The sequence below is a fragment of the Pararge aegeria genome, chromosome Z, assembly GCF_905163445.1.
Source record: "Pararge aegeria chromosome Z, ilParAegt1.1, whole genome shotgun sequence".
NCBI lineage: Eukaryota > Metazoa > Arthropoda > Insecta > Lepidoptera > Nymphalidae > Pararge > Pararge aegeria.
Window position 1 is genome coordinate 20867386 of NC_053208.1, and position 16127 is coordinate 20883512.

The window sequence follows — 16127 nt, forward strand, 5'->3', positions numbered from 1 at the left end:
ATATTAAAGTCCTTTTACCAGATCCTTTCGGTCCAACAATAAGTTGATTTCTAACAGCATTAGGACATGCAGAACCAAGTGTAAGAAGACACCGAAGCTTAACTTGTTCTTTCACATCACCCAAACATGGCGGAGGGAAACTGGGTGTCCAAAGTACGGCACGTGTGTCAGCAGCTGCATAATTTTGGTCCCCCCAGAAATCATCAAGTGTTGTACGAGGATATTTCCTTATGATACCTTCGTCTACTAACGCCTGGAACATAGTTGCAGGTGGAATTTTTTCTGGTTTAGGAGGTTTAATCTTCCTTGGTTTCTTCCTTTTTTTAATCAGAGGTTGTTTAACACCAGCTTCATCATAGTCCATTTTGAGAGCATTTTTAAGAATATTATATTCAATCCTCATGAGATCATCAACGATAGGGCGGAGTTTAAGTTGTAAGTTTTGATATGCATCTTCAGTAATCAGATTCATTATATATCCCTTTAATGCATCTACTGGTGCATCTTTTGTATCTATATCTTTCCATTGATTCTCATACCTATTCAAAGCCTCACGGACGGGGACAACATGGTTACCAATTGTAATATATACTCCGGGATCATTATCTGGATTAAGTCTTTGTTTCTTATAGTCAAGTAATCGTTTTTCTTCTCTTACTTTGGCTTCAAGTTTTAATCTTTTTTCTTCGGCACGAGCGGCTAGTTTTTCAGCTTTAATTTCTTCTTTAGATTTTTGTTGGCCTTGCATTGCTTTTAGTCTTTTTTCTTCTGCAAGTCGCCATTCAATATATTCTTCTAATTTAAAAGTTTCTCCTTTAACTATTAATATAGAACCTCCTTCTTCAGGGTAAGGGAATTCATCAAAAACACGTACTTCATTATACCAAGCTTGTAGCCAATCCCTAATTTCTGCAGATATATCTTCCATGACATCTCCTTCTCTTAATTTATATACATGACTCTGTTCTTTTAAATTATCTTTTAACCACTTTTCATAGTATTTTCGCCGAAAATTTCGGCGTGCTTCTTTTACTTTTTCTAACTCTATTTTTGCAGATGGTGCATGACAAGATGGTATTATCATATTGAGTTTGTATCTCATTTTGTTTTCTTTTATGTGATCTCTTTTGAGTTCCTGAAATCGCCTATATACTATTTGTATTAGTGTTGCTGCTCTTTTTCTAAGGTATTCACTAGCTGGTGATGCTTTTAGTCCAGCAAGCTCAAGATATAAATCGGTATTTTTGTTAAATAAATGTGTCTTTTCTCTAACGGCATACCTAGACCGCTCCATTCGTTGAATGTTCCAAATATGGTCATTATATTCTTGCTGCAATCTCAATTTTTCTATTTCTTCAGGTAGTAATTGGACAGATTCAGTTTCGGAAATATCCTCACCCATGGCTAGCTTTCTTTTAACTTCCGCTTCTTTTTCTGCGCGTATTCTTTCTTCCTCTTCTATTCTTTCTAGTTCACGGAGCTCAATTTCAGATGGCGATGGTGATGGATCACCGATTCGGTTACCAGCAAAAATTTGATCTATAATGTACTGCATTTCTTCTTGTCTTATCTCAAATGGATAATGAAATGGGCACAAGATTTGGATGTCATGAGGAACCATAAGCATTTGTTGCAGAGCATTTTCAGGATATGTATATTCAAAAACTTCTACCTCTTCTAAAGTAGATTTTAATTCGAGGAGACGGCACGTTATCGCATCAATTAAATTGCGTATAAATGGTCGTCTCTGGACTTGTTCCATCTGATCATAGCAGTCACATAATTTGTTGTATAGTTCACAATATTTGCAATAAGTTCTAGCAACAATTTCAACTGCAGTTCCTTGGGGCTTAATTCCTACTAACCCGACTGCTAATCCTTGTAAACCTTCATCTTCAGCAAGTGTTAATTGTAATTTCTCTTTAATCTTTAACCATTGTTCATAGTAACTTTTATTAGACATTATAAAATATTATTTTTTTACGAACCTTAAGCCTATTTTTTAGGTTGAGTTATGTTTTATTTATGTAACATAACTTTCATTTATAAATTACTTTATAAATATAATACAATACATCAAAAATCAATACAAAATAAATGTCAAAATGGGTAAATTGTCGAATTTGACAATAATTTATGACTCTGGCCTTCTAGTACAATTCTGACAGCCGCGCTATATATTTACGCTAGTTAAAAAAGAGAATTTAATCATTACTTTGAATAACTGATTTAATCTGTGGATTCGATATGTTACTATTTGAATTAAGAACCTTACACGTTATAGACTGATTTAAGAACAAAGTATGGGCAGATTTTTCCTATTACGTCAGTGGCAGATTGTAAAATATTCTAAACTCCTTAAGAAGGTGTTGAGCACTTTTTGGGTGAACGAAAATCTTGGAACTCGCTTCAACGTCGCCGAAAATAACGTCAAGTTTCTTGATATCAAAGTGCAAAGCATTTTACATGTAGAGTTAAGTATCAATAGAATTGCGAATAAGATCCGATCATTCTTTAGGAATAAAAGTATTGCGAGCATTATTTAAGTACCTAAGATATTAAACTTACTTTAAAACAAATTTCTGCCCGAAAAAGTTATTATTAAGGATGCTAAATTATTTTTCCACCATTTTAGATGGTAACTACCGGGTTTCCACAACTAATTATTTTTTTCATGTAAGTATTTTTTGAAATTTTAATGTCTTCTAAGTTAATTTCAGGAGTCCGTCGTCTATTACTCGTCAACTTGTAAACCTAATTAGCTGTGATAGTTTAGCTTCGATAAGATTGATGTTTTTTATTCTAATTGCCAAATAACAGTTTTAGGAGTTAGTACCTACCATGGTATTTGAGATTATATTGAATAAGTCGCATAACCATACCTCAGGGTTCCCTTTTGACTGAATCCTATAAAAGAACCCTGATATATTTGGCCAACATCTGTCACAACTTTATTAAATGAAATATATTATCTTTCAAGCACACATTATTTACAAACATAATTATTTAAAACGGCAGTACGTACGATTATTTTGTAACCAAATAAATATTTATTGCGCGAATTTGTATTGCACTTTGCTGGTTTTTTGTACGCTTCCATTGAAATGTATAGCTACGTGACAACATCCTATCTTTAACAGCTTATTACACGTACACTATATGTACAGATAGCATAGGCTCCGAGCAATTTACTCTTTAGATCTTATTCTTTAAAACGTAGGGGGACTAACAATGCCGGTGTGGCCCTCAGCGCTGGTTACAATAAAAATGTTTCAAGTATGCCTCCGTACGTTCCATTGAACATTAGAATCGGTGCACGCGCTCGTCTCTTGCTTCCGGTCTATGACGCGTGCCACTTTCTGCCTGGACTTCAATTTACGAGAGATAGCGGTTTGATAACTGTTTATTTAATAACTGTCAATCCGCTTTACATTGGGTTAATAACATAATTTCGTAGTGCATTAATATAATCTATCTCGTAAAGGCTAGCCAGCCTTTGGAACGTTAGCGCACAAAAATATGTTTGTAACGAAATCACGTTATCAATATTTGACTTTCTTTGCTTGAAATGTATGTTTATCTACTTCATAATTCGACGCGTTTATCTACTTCATAATTCGGCGCGTTTGTACTACCCTACTTCTTAAGATTAGATAGGCTGTCTAAATCGCGTTACGTATGTTTAACTGAAGAATGAAGTACACTCTGTAAATACCGGCCGGCCATGCGACGCTGAGGGTAGAGATACATATAGAACAAAAAGTATACTTTGAATGGGAAAAAATACTTATCAGAATTTAAAAGCACGCATGAATTTGTGGGGAACTATTAGCTAAATATACAAAAGCGAAAAAATGGCTCTCTGACTCACAGGCACTTTGACTACTGATAAAAATACAATAACAAGTGCAATCAATTTTATTGCATATTCCGCAGGTATCATTCAATTTCCAAGATGCAAGCTATCTTAAAGCGAATTACCATCAAGATTGATACAGTGTCTAATCTTTGACTATCTACATTTGGTGGCAGCTTATTCTAAGGAGGGATATAATATATGTTTAATAAATCCAAAACTTAAGTTTTGTCGAAGGGAAATGCAAACCAAGCATAATAACAATATAACTAAGTTTGCTAAACTATTGGAAAAAATCTAATATATATTTGTATTTTAATAAATCGCGCACGCTTTCTCTTTGGGGCAAAATACTCAAAACAGCAACGTCCGAAATGCAACGTAACAATGATTTATTCAGTATCCCTACGATGTATTCATTTCGGGTGTAGAAAATTTACCCATTAATTTTGTTAACTCTGTCTCGGGCAATAAAGCTGGTTTGGGGAGGGTTAAAAGGGATCATGCTATTAGTTTGTAAACTAAATGCTTGGTGGCGATTGCCGTTTCCATTTTAATCGTTATTAAACATTACAATTTAATATTGTTGTAGGTACCAGCTATAGATAGTATGTAAAAATGCAAGCACCGCACCGCTAGGATCTGAAATGCCCTTCCAGCTTCCATTTTCCCCAGTGCCTACAATATGAGTACCTTAAAATCTAGAGTGAATAGGCATCTTCTAGGCAAGCGCGCTCCACCTTAGGCTGCATCTGCATATAAAATGTAATAAAAAAAAATGTAAAAGTTTAATGTGAAATAATACACTTCGGGGGGACAGACTCCGAACCCAGGCACGTACTTCTAACTTATCGTTATGAGTTTTAAGCAATTAAGAAAGCAATCATCATCATCAATAGCTCTTAACAGTAAACTGATGGATTAGAGGCCTCTCCCAACGGAAGGGGTTGCCCCGTAGCAGCAAAGAGGACGCTTCTGCCTGTTCTGCGTTATATTCTTTAGTCCCCACGTACGACGCCCACGTAAAGAAGAAGGATGGACAGCTGTATTCTGATCTGCGGGCATACATCTTACGACGACGAAGACGGATTAAAACCATACGGCAGAAAATGCTGGAAATAATACACCTATTCATACAGTCATAATAATTATAATATAATAATCATAATTCGCATTAACATAAGAGAGAGTAGATGAGTCCTGCAAAGTCATTATGAACTGAATTCACACGAATTAAATGCAATAGTAGCCGCAGCGTGGTTAATCAGGCCTCGTGGCAAATTAGTCTCGGATCCACCCATCCAGTTAGAGCTTGGAGTAGCGGAACCGAGTGGCACAATGATCGACTGAACAATTCGATCGGCGAGATTGGCCCGAATTATCCTCCTGAAACGCTTTTGTCTTGTCTAAATCTCGGCAAAGTATATATTGGAAGTAAAATAGCCCTTGAGTCGCGATAGAACTTTATGGAAGATTCCATTTCAGCCATTAGAAATTGCACATGGTTATGGGTGTTATTTACAAAAACTAGGTAGTAAATAGCATGATACCCGCGTTGAATTATACGTAATATAAAATAATAATAATAACAATAAACGGTGACTGCGCGCTTTAACACTTTGTGCAGTTAGAAATATGATTCTTTGAATACAATAGGTTGGTATAATGATATGTTACCAACATAACATTCGTTATTTAATAAAATGTAGGTAAGTAATGGGAGAAAACGTCTATTTATTATATACCATTTTATGTCGTGCGTAGAACACATATAGTAAATAAAATGTTAGGAAAACCAATATCTTTGTAATCATCTATTTATAGTCATAAATTATTTTCAATATTCAGGCGTACGAATAAGTGTTGTTAATCATTGATTTAATGTCAGTAATCTCATTATTGTTTATTTAAAATAGAATAAATAATTGGAAGCTGCTCCTATGAGAATGGATAAAAAAGAAATGAAAAAACGCGTATAACAATTACTGAATTTAGTCAACCCTAAAATATTTGCGTGTGTCTTTTGTACCGCACACTCTGAGAAAAAATCTCAACGATGCACGCTTGTCACCGTAAATTTGCGATATGCGAGCACGCGTCGCATTCGATACGCGTGGTGGTGCCCATTAGACCCTACTGCATACTGTGTATAGAAAAGTGATTATGATCTCGAATATTTGTTACTTAATATTGAACTGTATTTTTGTATGTTTAATTTGAATTCGATGTTTGTTCAAGTAACAGTTAAGTGAATTCGTTTAAAAACCTCTCCGGGGCACCGTAGTTCATCGGTTCGTTCGTTCCTTCGTTTTTATGTGCGAGGTTTCAGGTTTCCTGGCAATTTGGGAATTTATAATTTCTGAACTTTCTCTGGTCTGGTCTGGGGGAAGGCCTTGGCCAAGGTAGGTTTCCGCTAAGCGACTTAGCATTCCGGTCCGATGTCGTGTAGAAATTGATAAAGGGTATGGGTTCAATATTAATGCAACTCCCTACCAGGGTAGTTCGCTACCATCTTAGACTGCATGACTTAACAGTGCAGTGAGATTGCAGTCAAGGGCTAACTTGTGTTGGAATAAAAAAAAAGTAACAGTAAAGTGAATTCGTTACTTACCTATAGTATAATAATATATTTTTATTTGTATTATTAAATTACTCTGGTTTTCAATTCAATAATTATGTCTATATAGCTATATTTCGTAGATACTCATAATTTTTAACGAATGACCCGAAGCCAGGTTTGCCCGGTAAAAATTTTGGGAAGATCTGATGAAAATATCGAAGAGGAAGGACAGGACTCGTTAACGTTTAACAGCAAATATCTATTAAATAGTGTGGGAAACAGTATTATATCAATCAATAGTAAAACCTTATTTTGACTTTTCAACTAATATTTTAATGACAGTAAGTAATTAAATTAGTTATTGTCATGGATGGATATCTTTAAATATCTCAAAGTTTAACAATATATATTAATTTATATAGAATATTATAGAGTAGAATAGAATTTTATTGTTCACTGTTTTCACATAGAAAGGCAGTTGACAAGAAAAGTATTCAAAACAGTATACCCCCGGCCGGGCGTAGAATTATAGTATTAAATAAGTATATAAATAAAAAATCTAAGTATAATTATGTGGACTAGTATCGTGTTTAATCACATATCGAATTTAATAACGAAGCACTCTCATAGCTCTTCAGCTATGAGAGTGCTTAATTACAAAGCCACATGTGACGACGCGTGTCTCTGTTTACTTACGGGTCTAAATAATATAAAGGTACCTACGTAGCAAAGGGTTGTAGTATTTATATTTTATTAATAAACATATTTATTTGTATACTGATTTATTTGAATATCTGTATATTGACCACCATAAGTCAAGAATTTATCGATTCTTTTGTACTTACTTTAAAAGATACAATAAATTATAACCCGTATATCTTAAAATGTACATTAGATGTATGTACATTTTAAGATACATCCGCGGCATAAAAGTGTAAAAAACTGTCCCAAAAATCTAGATCCGTATAAAAGTTTAAAACGGACAATCTCCTCTGGTCGGGTTATAATTTATTCTATCTTTTAAAGTAACTACAAAAGAATCAATAAATTCATGACTTATGGTTTTCAATATACAGATATTCAATTCTTTTATCCGCAATTTTTTTGATATCTTATCTTAATATATATAAATCACGATGTTTGTCCGCGATGGACTCCTAAACTACTTAACCGATTTTAAATTAAATTGGCACACCGTGAGCAGCCTGTTCCAACTTAAGAGATAGGATAGTTTAGATTTTTAATTATAGTCGCAATTTTATTTTGATGCAAATTATTTTTCTATAATTAATTGACAGTCACATGTTATATACATATAATACTACTATACTAATTTAAGGCTTAGCGATACTGAATGCTTTAAAAACAAAATCAAACGCAGACGAAGTCACGGGCAACAGCTATTAAGTTATAAACCCAAACCTTCTCTATCTACAGAATAACAGCTGTATCTCGATTTCTACTAGATCACCGGTTTGGCCATAAAAAAGTATGCTTACACTATAATTTTGTTAGTATTAATGAAGTTAGTATCATTGATGCTACGTCTGAGATTCGATTAAGATTTTATACAAGAAGTTTTGGGTCTACGGTCTACGCAAGGTCTACGCCAATAGTCTAAGTAATAAAATAACATAATTTGTTTTCTTCTTCATCTTCAACTCTTTAGTGATTAAGTATAGTATTTTCTACAATTTTAATTTTAACAAACCTACCTACCAGGTTTACAACTAACGAATCATTAAATTCATACCCATTGTATAACAAGAGATGAAAGGCATTTCAAGATGACTCTATGCAAAGATAGCTGCTATTTAGCCGTGCCATCAAGCGAACTAACATCCGCTTTGACTGAGCTCTGGTAACTTTTAATTGTCCTGCTCGCTTTGAATTTACGCTTTAGTGGATACTTTGGTATCTCATCTAATAATTGTAGCAATTCGTTATGCGTTATTTCATATCTCGAGTTCAAAATTGGCATTCATTTGATCCTTGTGTTTATATTCAAAACGGTAGTAGTTTAGTGGTTAGGACTTCGGACGTTTTTTCAGACGGATTGAGTTCACTTAAAAGCATCTCCAAGCTAGTAAGCATATCTCACTTTTCGGAGTTATGTGTGTTTTAAGCAAAAATATAACGCATGCTTTTATAATTTTTCTACATAACAATATATTAATACATAACTATAACCTAAAATAAACTATTTAAAAACTAAATAAAATCTAAAACGTCCTCGAAACCACCGCAGCGAGGCACAGATCCCAAGATGCTGGCAGCATTGCCCCTTTGGATGGCTAAACTAATTCGTTGGCCAAGGTAACTGCCCGCTCTAGGATCACCGGTAGACTCGATAACCCTTTTCGATAATTCTTTTATAAATATACATATTTTTTATTCCACTACAAATTAGCCCTTACCACCAGGTAAGTGATGATGCAGTCTAAGATGGTAGCGGACTAACCTGTTAGGGAGTATCAGGTAGTCATAATGCAAGGAGCACGTCCTGAAACATGCCGCCCTGTGTCCATCAATTTGAGGCGTAGGTGTAAAGTATCATATTCTAAGTTGTCTTCAAAACCGATAGGGTAATTTCCGCTGACCTATCTATCTACCATTTGATGTTGGTATGAAAATGTTTTAAAACAAGTGGTGAGAAAAACAATGTGTTTGATGTTGGTATGAAAATGTTTTAAAACAATGTGGTGAGAAAAACAATGAGAAAAACAAACACGGTTCCTTTGGGAGAGGGGATGAGTGTTTGACGATTTTACACCACAACTCCGACAAATTATAACCGATTTAAATAATTATTTTTGTACTACAGAGGTACTCGTATGTGTTTCATTTTGCCCAAACTGTGGTTGGAGATAGAGGACAGAACTCCTCAGCGGACAGTAGCAAACCCCTCATTTAAGGCTTAGCGATACTGAACACTTAATTTTTTTTTGAAACTACAACTAAATTTAATGTCACATCAAAAAACAAACGCAGACGAAGTCGCGGGCAACAGTTAGTATCATATAAGAGCGTTCTCCACGATATCTCCAGTAAATATATTAAAGTTATACGGAAACTACGTACAAACGAGGCCCCAAAGCATCAACATCACCTCCATTGAAGTCCATGCTGGGCATAGGTCTTTATAGGGAGTTCCAAAATCCATTGTCCTGGGCCGCTTGTTTCCAGCGACTCCCAGTGACTCGTTTGATACCGTCTGTCCAACTCGTTGGGCGCCGACCAACATTGCGTTTAGCTGTGCGGGGTCGCAATTCCAGCACCTTGGAACCCCAATGTCCATCGGTTCTCCGAGCTATGTGCCCCGCCCATTTCTACTTCAGCTAAAACCATAAAAACGCTTCAAAGCTAGTACCCCCGACTAAAATCCTGCGATTATATCTTTGGGACCTCGACGGTGCGTGCATCTGTATGAGTGTGCTGTTTCGAACTTTTGTTCATAATTTTCATACAGCTCTAATATATTTACTGTGACGAGACATCAACTTGGACGTTTGTGAGAACATTAAATGTATTTCATAGGAGGTTTATGCAATTATTACAGAAAAAATAAAAACGATATCCCCAGCTAACTCATAAAATTGTAGCCAAGGGTTAACTTATCCGAATAAAAAAAGTATACTTATACTTAAATCCCCGTCAATATTTAGTGAACAATATATTTCATAATCCGACGCAAATGAAGGATGATTGCAAAGACATGGTGTCACTATTTGGAAAACCAAGTTCGGTAGGGCGTGACGTCATTAATAAGGGTGCGTTGACGTCACCAAGGCGAGATAACTAACGGGGAGGGGTATTTACATAGAAGATGTTACAGTAGGTAGAAAAGCTATTTTATGGCATAACGGTCCGTAAGATTATTTGTATAAGGTAGGGTTTGGCCCGTACATATTAAACTCTGTAACATAGAAATAAATTACGTGATAAAGAGATAACTTTGGCACTCGCAACGTTTTATGGGAAAGAGCGCTATAAAGGTATTATAGATGAATTTACATTTATTATTTATGGCACAAATAACAAAACTAAATATCGTAGTTATCATATTTTGAATATAACGTCAGGCTCAAGGAGTTATAGAATTGATTCGAGTGTACGATAAATCCCGAAACAAAATGAACTATTAGGATTTTAACCCCGTCTGTCTGTCTGCTTGTGTTTCTTGCCTGCTTGTGAATTTATGATAAAAGATTTGTTTTATAATTTATCAAATGTCGGCTTACGAGTTTCCTAAACATTACACACCGGCAATTCGGTGGCGTAACTTCAGATGACACCTAACGTCATCTTCTAAGAGTCGGTAAAACGTTTTTTGTCTAAGCATCACCTAAATGATTAGGCTCACGATGTAAGCGTTTCCTAGGTTAATTGAAAAAGGGCATTAGATTCCTAAGATAGCATTTTGGGCTAAATAAGCGTCACTAAAGGTACTCGCGTCACTGGGCTGGGCTTTTGGGCATTCCACGCCAGCGCATGCTCACATCGACCACAGTATCACACTTACTCATACCCCTGTTCTCTAATTTTTTTCATTCAATAAACAATTAATAATTTATATTGATAAAAATTTGTCGGGTTAGCTGGTTATCAATATAATCCAATTAATTAAATAAGCCATTTCCATTAGCTTTACAGTGTTAAGGAGGTCTAGTGGTGATCATGCTTAGCTATGGATATAGAGGTCATGGGTTCGAATCTCAGTTCAGGCCAAAACTAGTCAGCTATTGAGTTTTCATATTGAAGAACTACGGAGTTAACAAATGGGCAGTGTCAACCTCCCGTGCTTCGGAGAGCACATTAAACCGTCGGTGCTGGTTACTATCCCTAACTTGTAATAATCGTTAAAGCCTACTCCCCCGCATTTTGACGGCCGAGTGGCGCAGTGGGCAGCGACCCTGCTTTCTGAGTTCAAGGTTGTGGGTTCGATTCCCACAACCGGAAAATAATTGTGTGATGAACATGATTGTTTTTCAGTGTCTGGGTGTTTATCTGTATATTATAAGTATTTATGTGTATTATATTCATAAAAAAATATTCATCAGCTAGCTTAGTACCCATAACACAAGCTACGCTTTCTTTGGGGCTAGATGGCGATGTGTGTATTGTCGTAGTATATTTATTTATATTATTATTATTATTATTGGGGCAGCGTGGTGGGTCTATGCTCTTAAACCCTCTCCTATGAGAGAGAAGGCCTGTGCCCACATATCGAAGGTTAATAGGCTGACGGTGTTTTTTTTTTTTTCTGTGTGATCATAGTTTTTATCTATAAGCAGTTAAGACGCTGTGTTTTTTAAAAAGAGGTTTAAACGACAGACAGCGTCTGTACCTGTATTAAATCTATTTTGTTCTTAAATAAAATCTCTCAAAAAATATGTTATTCTTGACACTTGATTGGCGCAGTGGGTAGCTTTCTGAGTCCAAGGCCGTGGGTTCGATTCCCACACCTGGCCAATGTTTGTGTGATGAACATGAATGTTTTTCAGTGTCTGGGTGTTTATCTGTATTTTATAAGTATTTATGTATGTATATTAAAATTATTCATCAGTTATCCTAGTACCAATAACACAAGCTACGCTCACTTTGGGGCTATATGACGATGTGTGTATTGTCGTAGTATATTTATTTATATTTATATTAATAGCTTATGCTTAATGAATATAACGCACATATCTAATTAACCTCTAAACACGATATGCTAAAGTTTTTGCAGTTTACTTATTAGCCACATATTTTCACAAAAGCTGACCTAGTACCTACGCCCACTCGCTATCGCTCAATAATACACAAAAGGATGCCCCTCGTGACTCTTTCTTGGTGCACAAACTAAACTGACTAAAAAAAAATCTTATTCATACCTTTACTTTGTTTGAAAATACCTTTTGACCTTTTTTTTTCAAAGTAATTAGTATATTATTAAAAAAAAAAATCCAAAATAACGAAATACCAAAATAAAACTACATAAAATCTAAAGGCCTAGTGCCTAAAATGCCGGCAGCATTGCCCCTTTTGAACTACAGTGCGTCTTTTTTACGTGCGCTAAATTAATTGTGAATTACGTTAAAATCATTTAAATTTTGCAATTTTATCAATAATATAATATCAATGATTTAAGATATCAAACGAGCTTTCGCCCCAAGTTCCAGAAAAACGTTCTGAAAATTAAAATCTTTAAATCCACCTGTTTCAGAAGCGCATTGAATATAAGTCAGTGTTTTTTATGTGCAATATTACAAACAATAATACCACGGTGTAGGTACAAAGTGAGCGTTAAGCGTTAACCGTTTGCTTTAAAAGTATGCCTCTAGGTCTCAAGCTATCGCAAAGTTAAATTTCAGCAAAATCAGTTCTAAACCATTTTAGAATATTATATTTACAGTTATCGGTTTTAAAATTATTTAAATGGTAGATTAAATATATGTGTTTAATGGAAAAAAAAATGTCATTTTATTGGTTTTCATTACTTCTTCACAAAATATGGTAAAGCTTATTTCTCGAGCGTCGTATTTTATGCTGAAATACACAAGATACAAGAGATACAGAGATAGTGTGACAGTTGACCGTTTATAATTTGCGAGTGTTCGTCCAGGTATAATTTGAAGTTATCCAAAGTTGATATTGTAGGTTCCATGGTAGATTTATACGTGAACCTGCCTGCCTCTTTGGCATGTTCGACTACGGATCCCGAGGTCTTGGATTCGATTCGGGGTCGGGCCAAGAGTTAGTAAGAATGCGCTTTTTCTATTACCAAACCTCAGTACCGGTGGAAGAAAATTAACGGTGAACACCAACGTGCCTCTATCGTCACTAACATCACTAAACGGGTAAATAATCATTAAAGCCCATTAAACTGCATTTGAGCAGCTTGGTGGGTTTATGGTTAATATATAATATAATAGAAAGGCCTGTGACCACACTGGGATGCTAATAGGTCGATAGTGTCAACTTCAGAACGGCCAACTACGTCAAAGGTTAAATTATAATAGATTAATTAATATACTGACCTGCACATTTCGTTGACCTCAGTGTGTCGGACAACGTTGAAGACGTTGAATATCCTTTCGCCAAGCCACTTGATAGTTTTTCTGTTCCTGTAATATTATTGCTTCGCTATAAATTGTAGCTTTAAATATAAATTATTAAAAAGACAATCGGGGATATAATCGTAGAAGAGAGAGAAAAATACATGAAAAAATTAAAACTACACGACACTCTTATTGCTAGACCGCTATAGTATACTGAATGTTATAATAATAAGCTTCCTAATGTTAAAATGCGCAAGGGATTTTTCAATAACTAGAATCAACATCATTGCATCAACTCTGTAATATGTATTCAACCTCCTAAATTGTTTTAAAAGCACTAAGTCAATTGATTCCCAAATAAACAAGTCATTATTTATAAAAACGAAATCAAATCCAAACTCTCCCACGCGTATAAAAAGTTAATGCATCATCCCCGAAACGGAATCACTCGGCGCAATATGTTTTGGAACTATTTATTTATTGTATAAATATGCTGAGGCACTTCGTGGGTCGAGCAGAACGCATAAATCTTCGGCGAGGGGGACAGCGAATCATTACTGGTGTTTCTTTCGCGCAATTAAGTGCTCATTGTCCTCGCCACGGTTCCCATGAAATGGCTGACATAACAAACGCAGTGCGCGCGCGCATCCTAGTCGTGCGCCATCTATTGTGACGATGTGGAACTAGAAATGATGTCACTCAATCCGGCCCATTATCGTCCCTGATTTATACTTCACGGGCGAGTGGCTATTGATTGTGCAATAATTGTTTGTTTGTAGGGATGATCCGGGGGTTGCTTGTGAGAGTTTTCGTTTGCGGATGGCTTTATTGGCTTAGTGGTGTTAACAATTTTAATTACGGCGTTTGGTTTTGTAGCAACCCTTAACTTTTTTTTTATAGTCATAATTGATGCACCAAGCATATGTATGGGACATATGTTAGGCGTATACATAACATATGCTATGCATGATAGGCGATGGGTTTCCACTGAACCTAAGAGGAAATCCTTTGCCTTTAAAAAAACAACACTTCGCGAGGGATACGCCTTGCAAAGTGCCGCCATGTGTCTATCAACAAGAGGCGTGGGTTCTAAGCCTCTAAACACAGGCGACCACACTTTTCAGACCGGAACACGGCTTTGCTGCTTGGCGACAACAATGATACTTTACGTTAGACATAAGCACGGCGTCATCACAACGGAAACTGAGGAAACGACGCAGCCAACGAATTGGTGCGGCTGGAAACATCACTAAGGGTAGCTGGACCGGAACCCATTATACCCATACCCTTCAGTGAATACAAAACATGGCTCCACAAACAGACGCAATCATCACACTCGGTGCTATGGTCCAAAACAAAAGAGTGCAAACACACGAAGGAGGCCGTACCAGACCTCAACCCACGATTAACAACAAAATTACTGCAACTAAATCAGTCTAAACTAAAGACAGTTGTAGGTATGATAACGGGGCACTGCCCACTAAACAAACACCTCTCCATTTTAGGTATAACTGACAGCCCTCTCTGCAAAGCATGCATGGAGACGGAAGAAACACCGATACACGTAATGCTCCAATGCAATGGAGTAGCAGAACAACGCGCAGCACACCTTGGCTCCTCAGCATCACTCCATGAAGCACTCGGCGACCTGGGCTGCCTGCTAAGTTTCTGGAGCGAGCTCGGCTGGCTGGAGTGATCCAGCGGGGAGCCGCATCAGTGGCCATACGTACAACGGACGGTCCCAGACCAACCAAGTGCGGAAAAGGCCCAGGAACAGAAGAAGAAGAAGCACGGCGTCAGTACTGCCCCGGACGAGCTCGGTTACAAATAGCTGTACTACTACTTTTAACTTTTATAACTACTTTATGTGGACTAGCTGTTCTTCGCGGTTTCATCTGCGTTAGGTTGTAACATAATGTTATACTAGCCATTTGGATACTTTAAACTTAGACCCCTCTCGTAAGTCCTGTCATATATTTTTCTGAATTTTCTCCTAAACGATGCAATCAATTAAGCCTTTAAAATGTAGGTAGACACTCTACTTTACCATTAGACGAGAAAATTTTGGGCATAAGAGTTTTAGTTTCCACAGGTGGCATAAACATTATAAAAGTTAGTGAATATTTATGGATTGAAATGAAAATGAATCTAGATACAATTTCTCTTCTCCCTTCTTTTAACATAACATAATATTTTAAAAGAATAATAGGTTAACTAGCTTTTCGTCCGACTTCGTCCATGTTAATTTTGTAAATAAAAGTGTTCTACAAAATCCTCCCGGTATTTTTGTAGGTTTAATGAGTACGTAATTTACATGACATACTTTACGACGTAGTACATGACTCTTATGTATCATCGATAGCATAAAGCAGAGCTCAGCGTACGCCTAATAATGAATTTTAAATGCTAAATTTGGTATTATAGGTTGTATTTTTACTATGGATTTCTAATTTTTTTTGTAAAAGAAAAATTATACCCTGTTTTACTTCTTCATAGTTAAGCTTTCTGATGGTAAAATGGTTAAATTAGATCCAGTAGTTTCGGAGCCTATTGGTATTGGGTACAAATAAACAGTCAAACAAGAAAATGTTTCCCCTTTTTAATATAAGTAAGTACTTATTGATGCAATGGAATCTACTTGTTAAGGGGAACGATCTCTGAAAGTAGA

The 16127-nt window shown here is 36.1% G+C and overlaps 1 protein-coding gene across 1 annotated transcript in view; it reads right to left on the minus strand.

Annotated features, from left to right (window-relative positions):
• Positions 1 to 16127, minus strand: part of LOC120636238 (DNA-binding protein D-ETS-3) — a 118715-nt gene that overhangs the window by 90618 nt on the left and 11970 nt on the right. The window contains exon 3 of the mRNA XM_039907614.1: positions 13439 to 13525. Coding sequence (XP_039763548.1) covers positions 13439 to 13525 — 87 coding nt within the window. The remainder of the gene's footprint in view (positions 1 to 13438; positions 13526 to 16127) is intronic.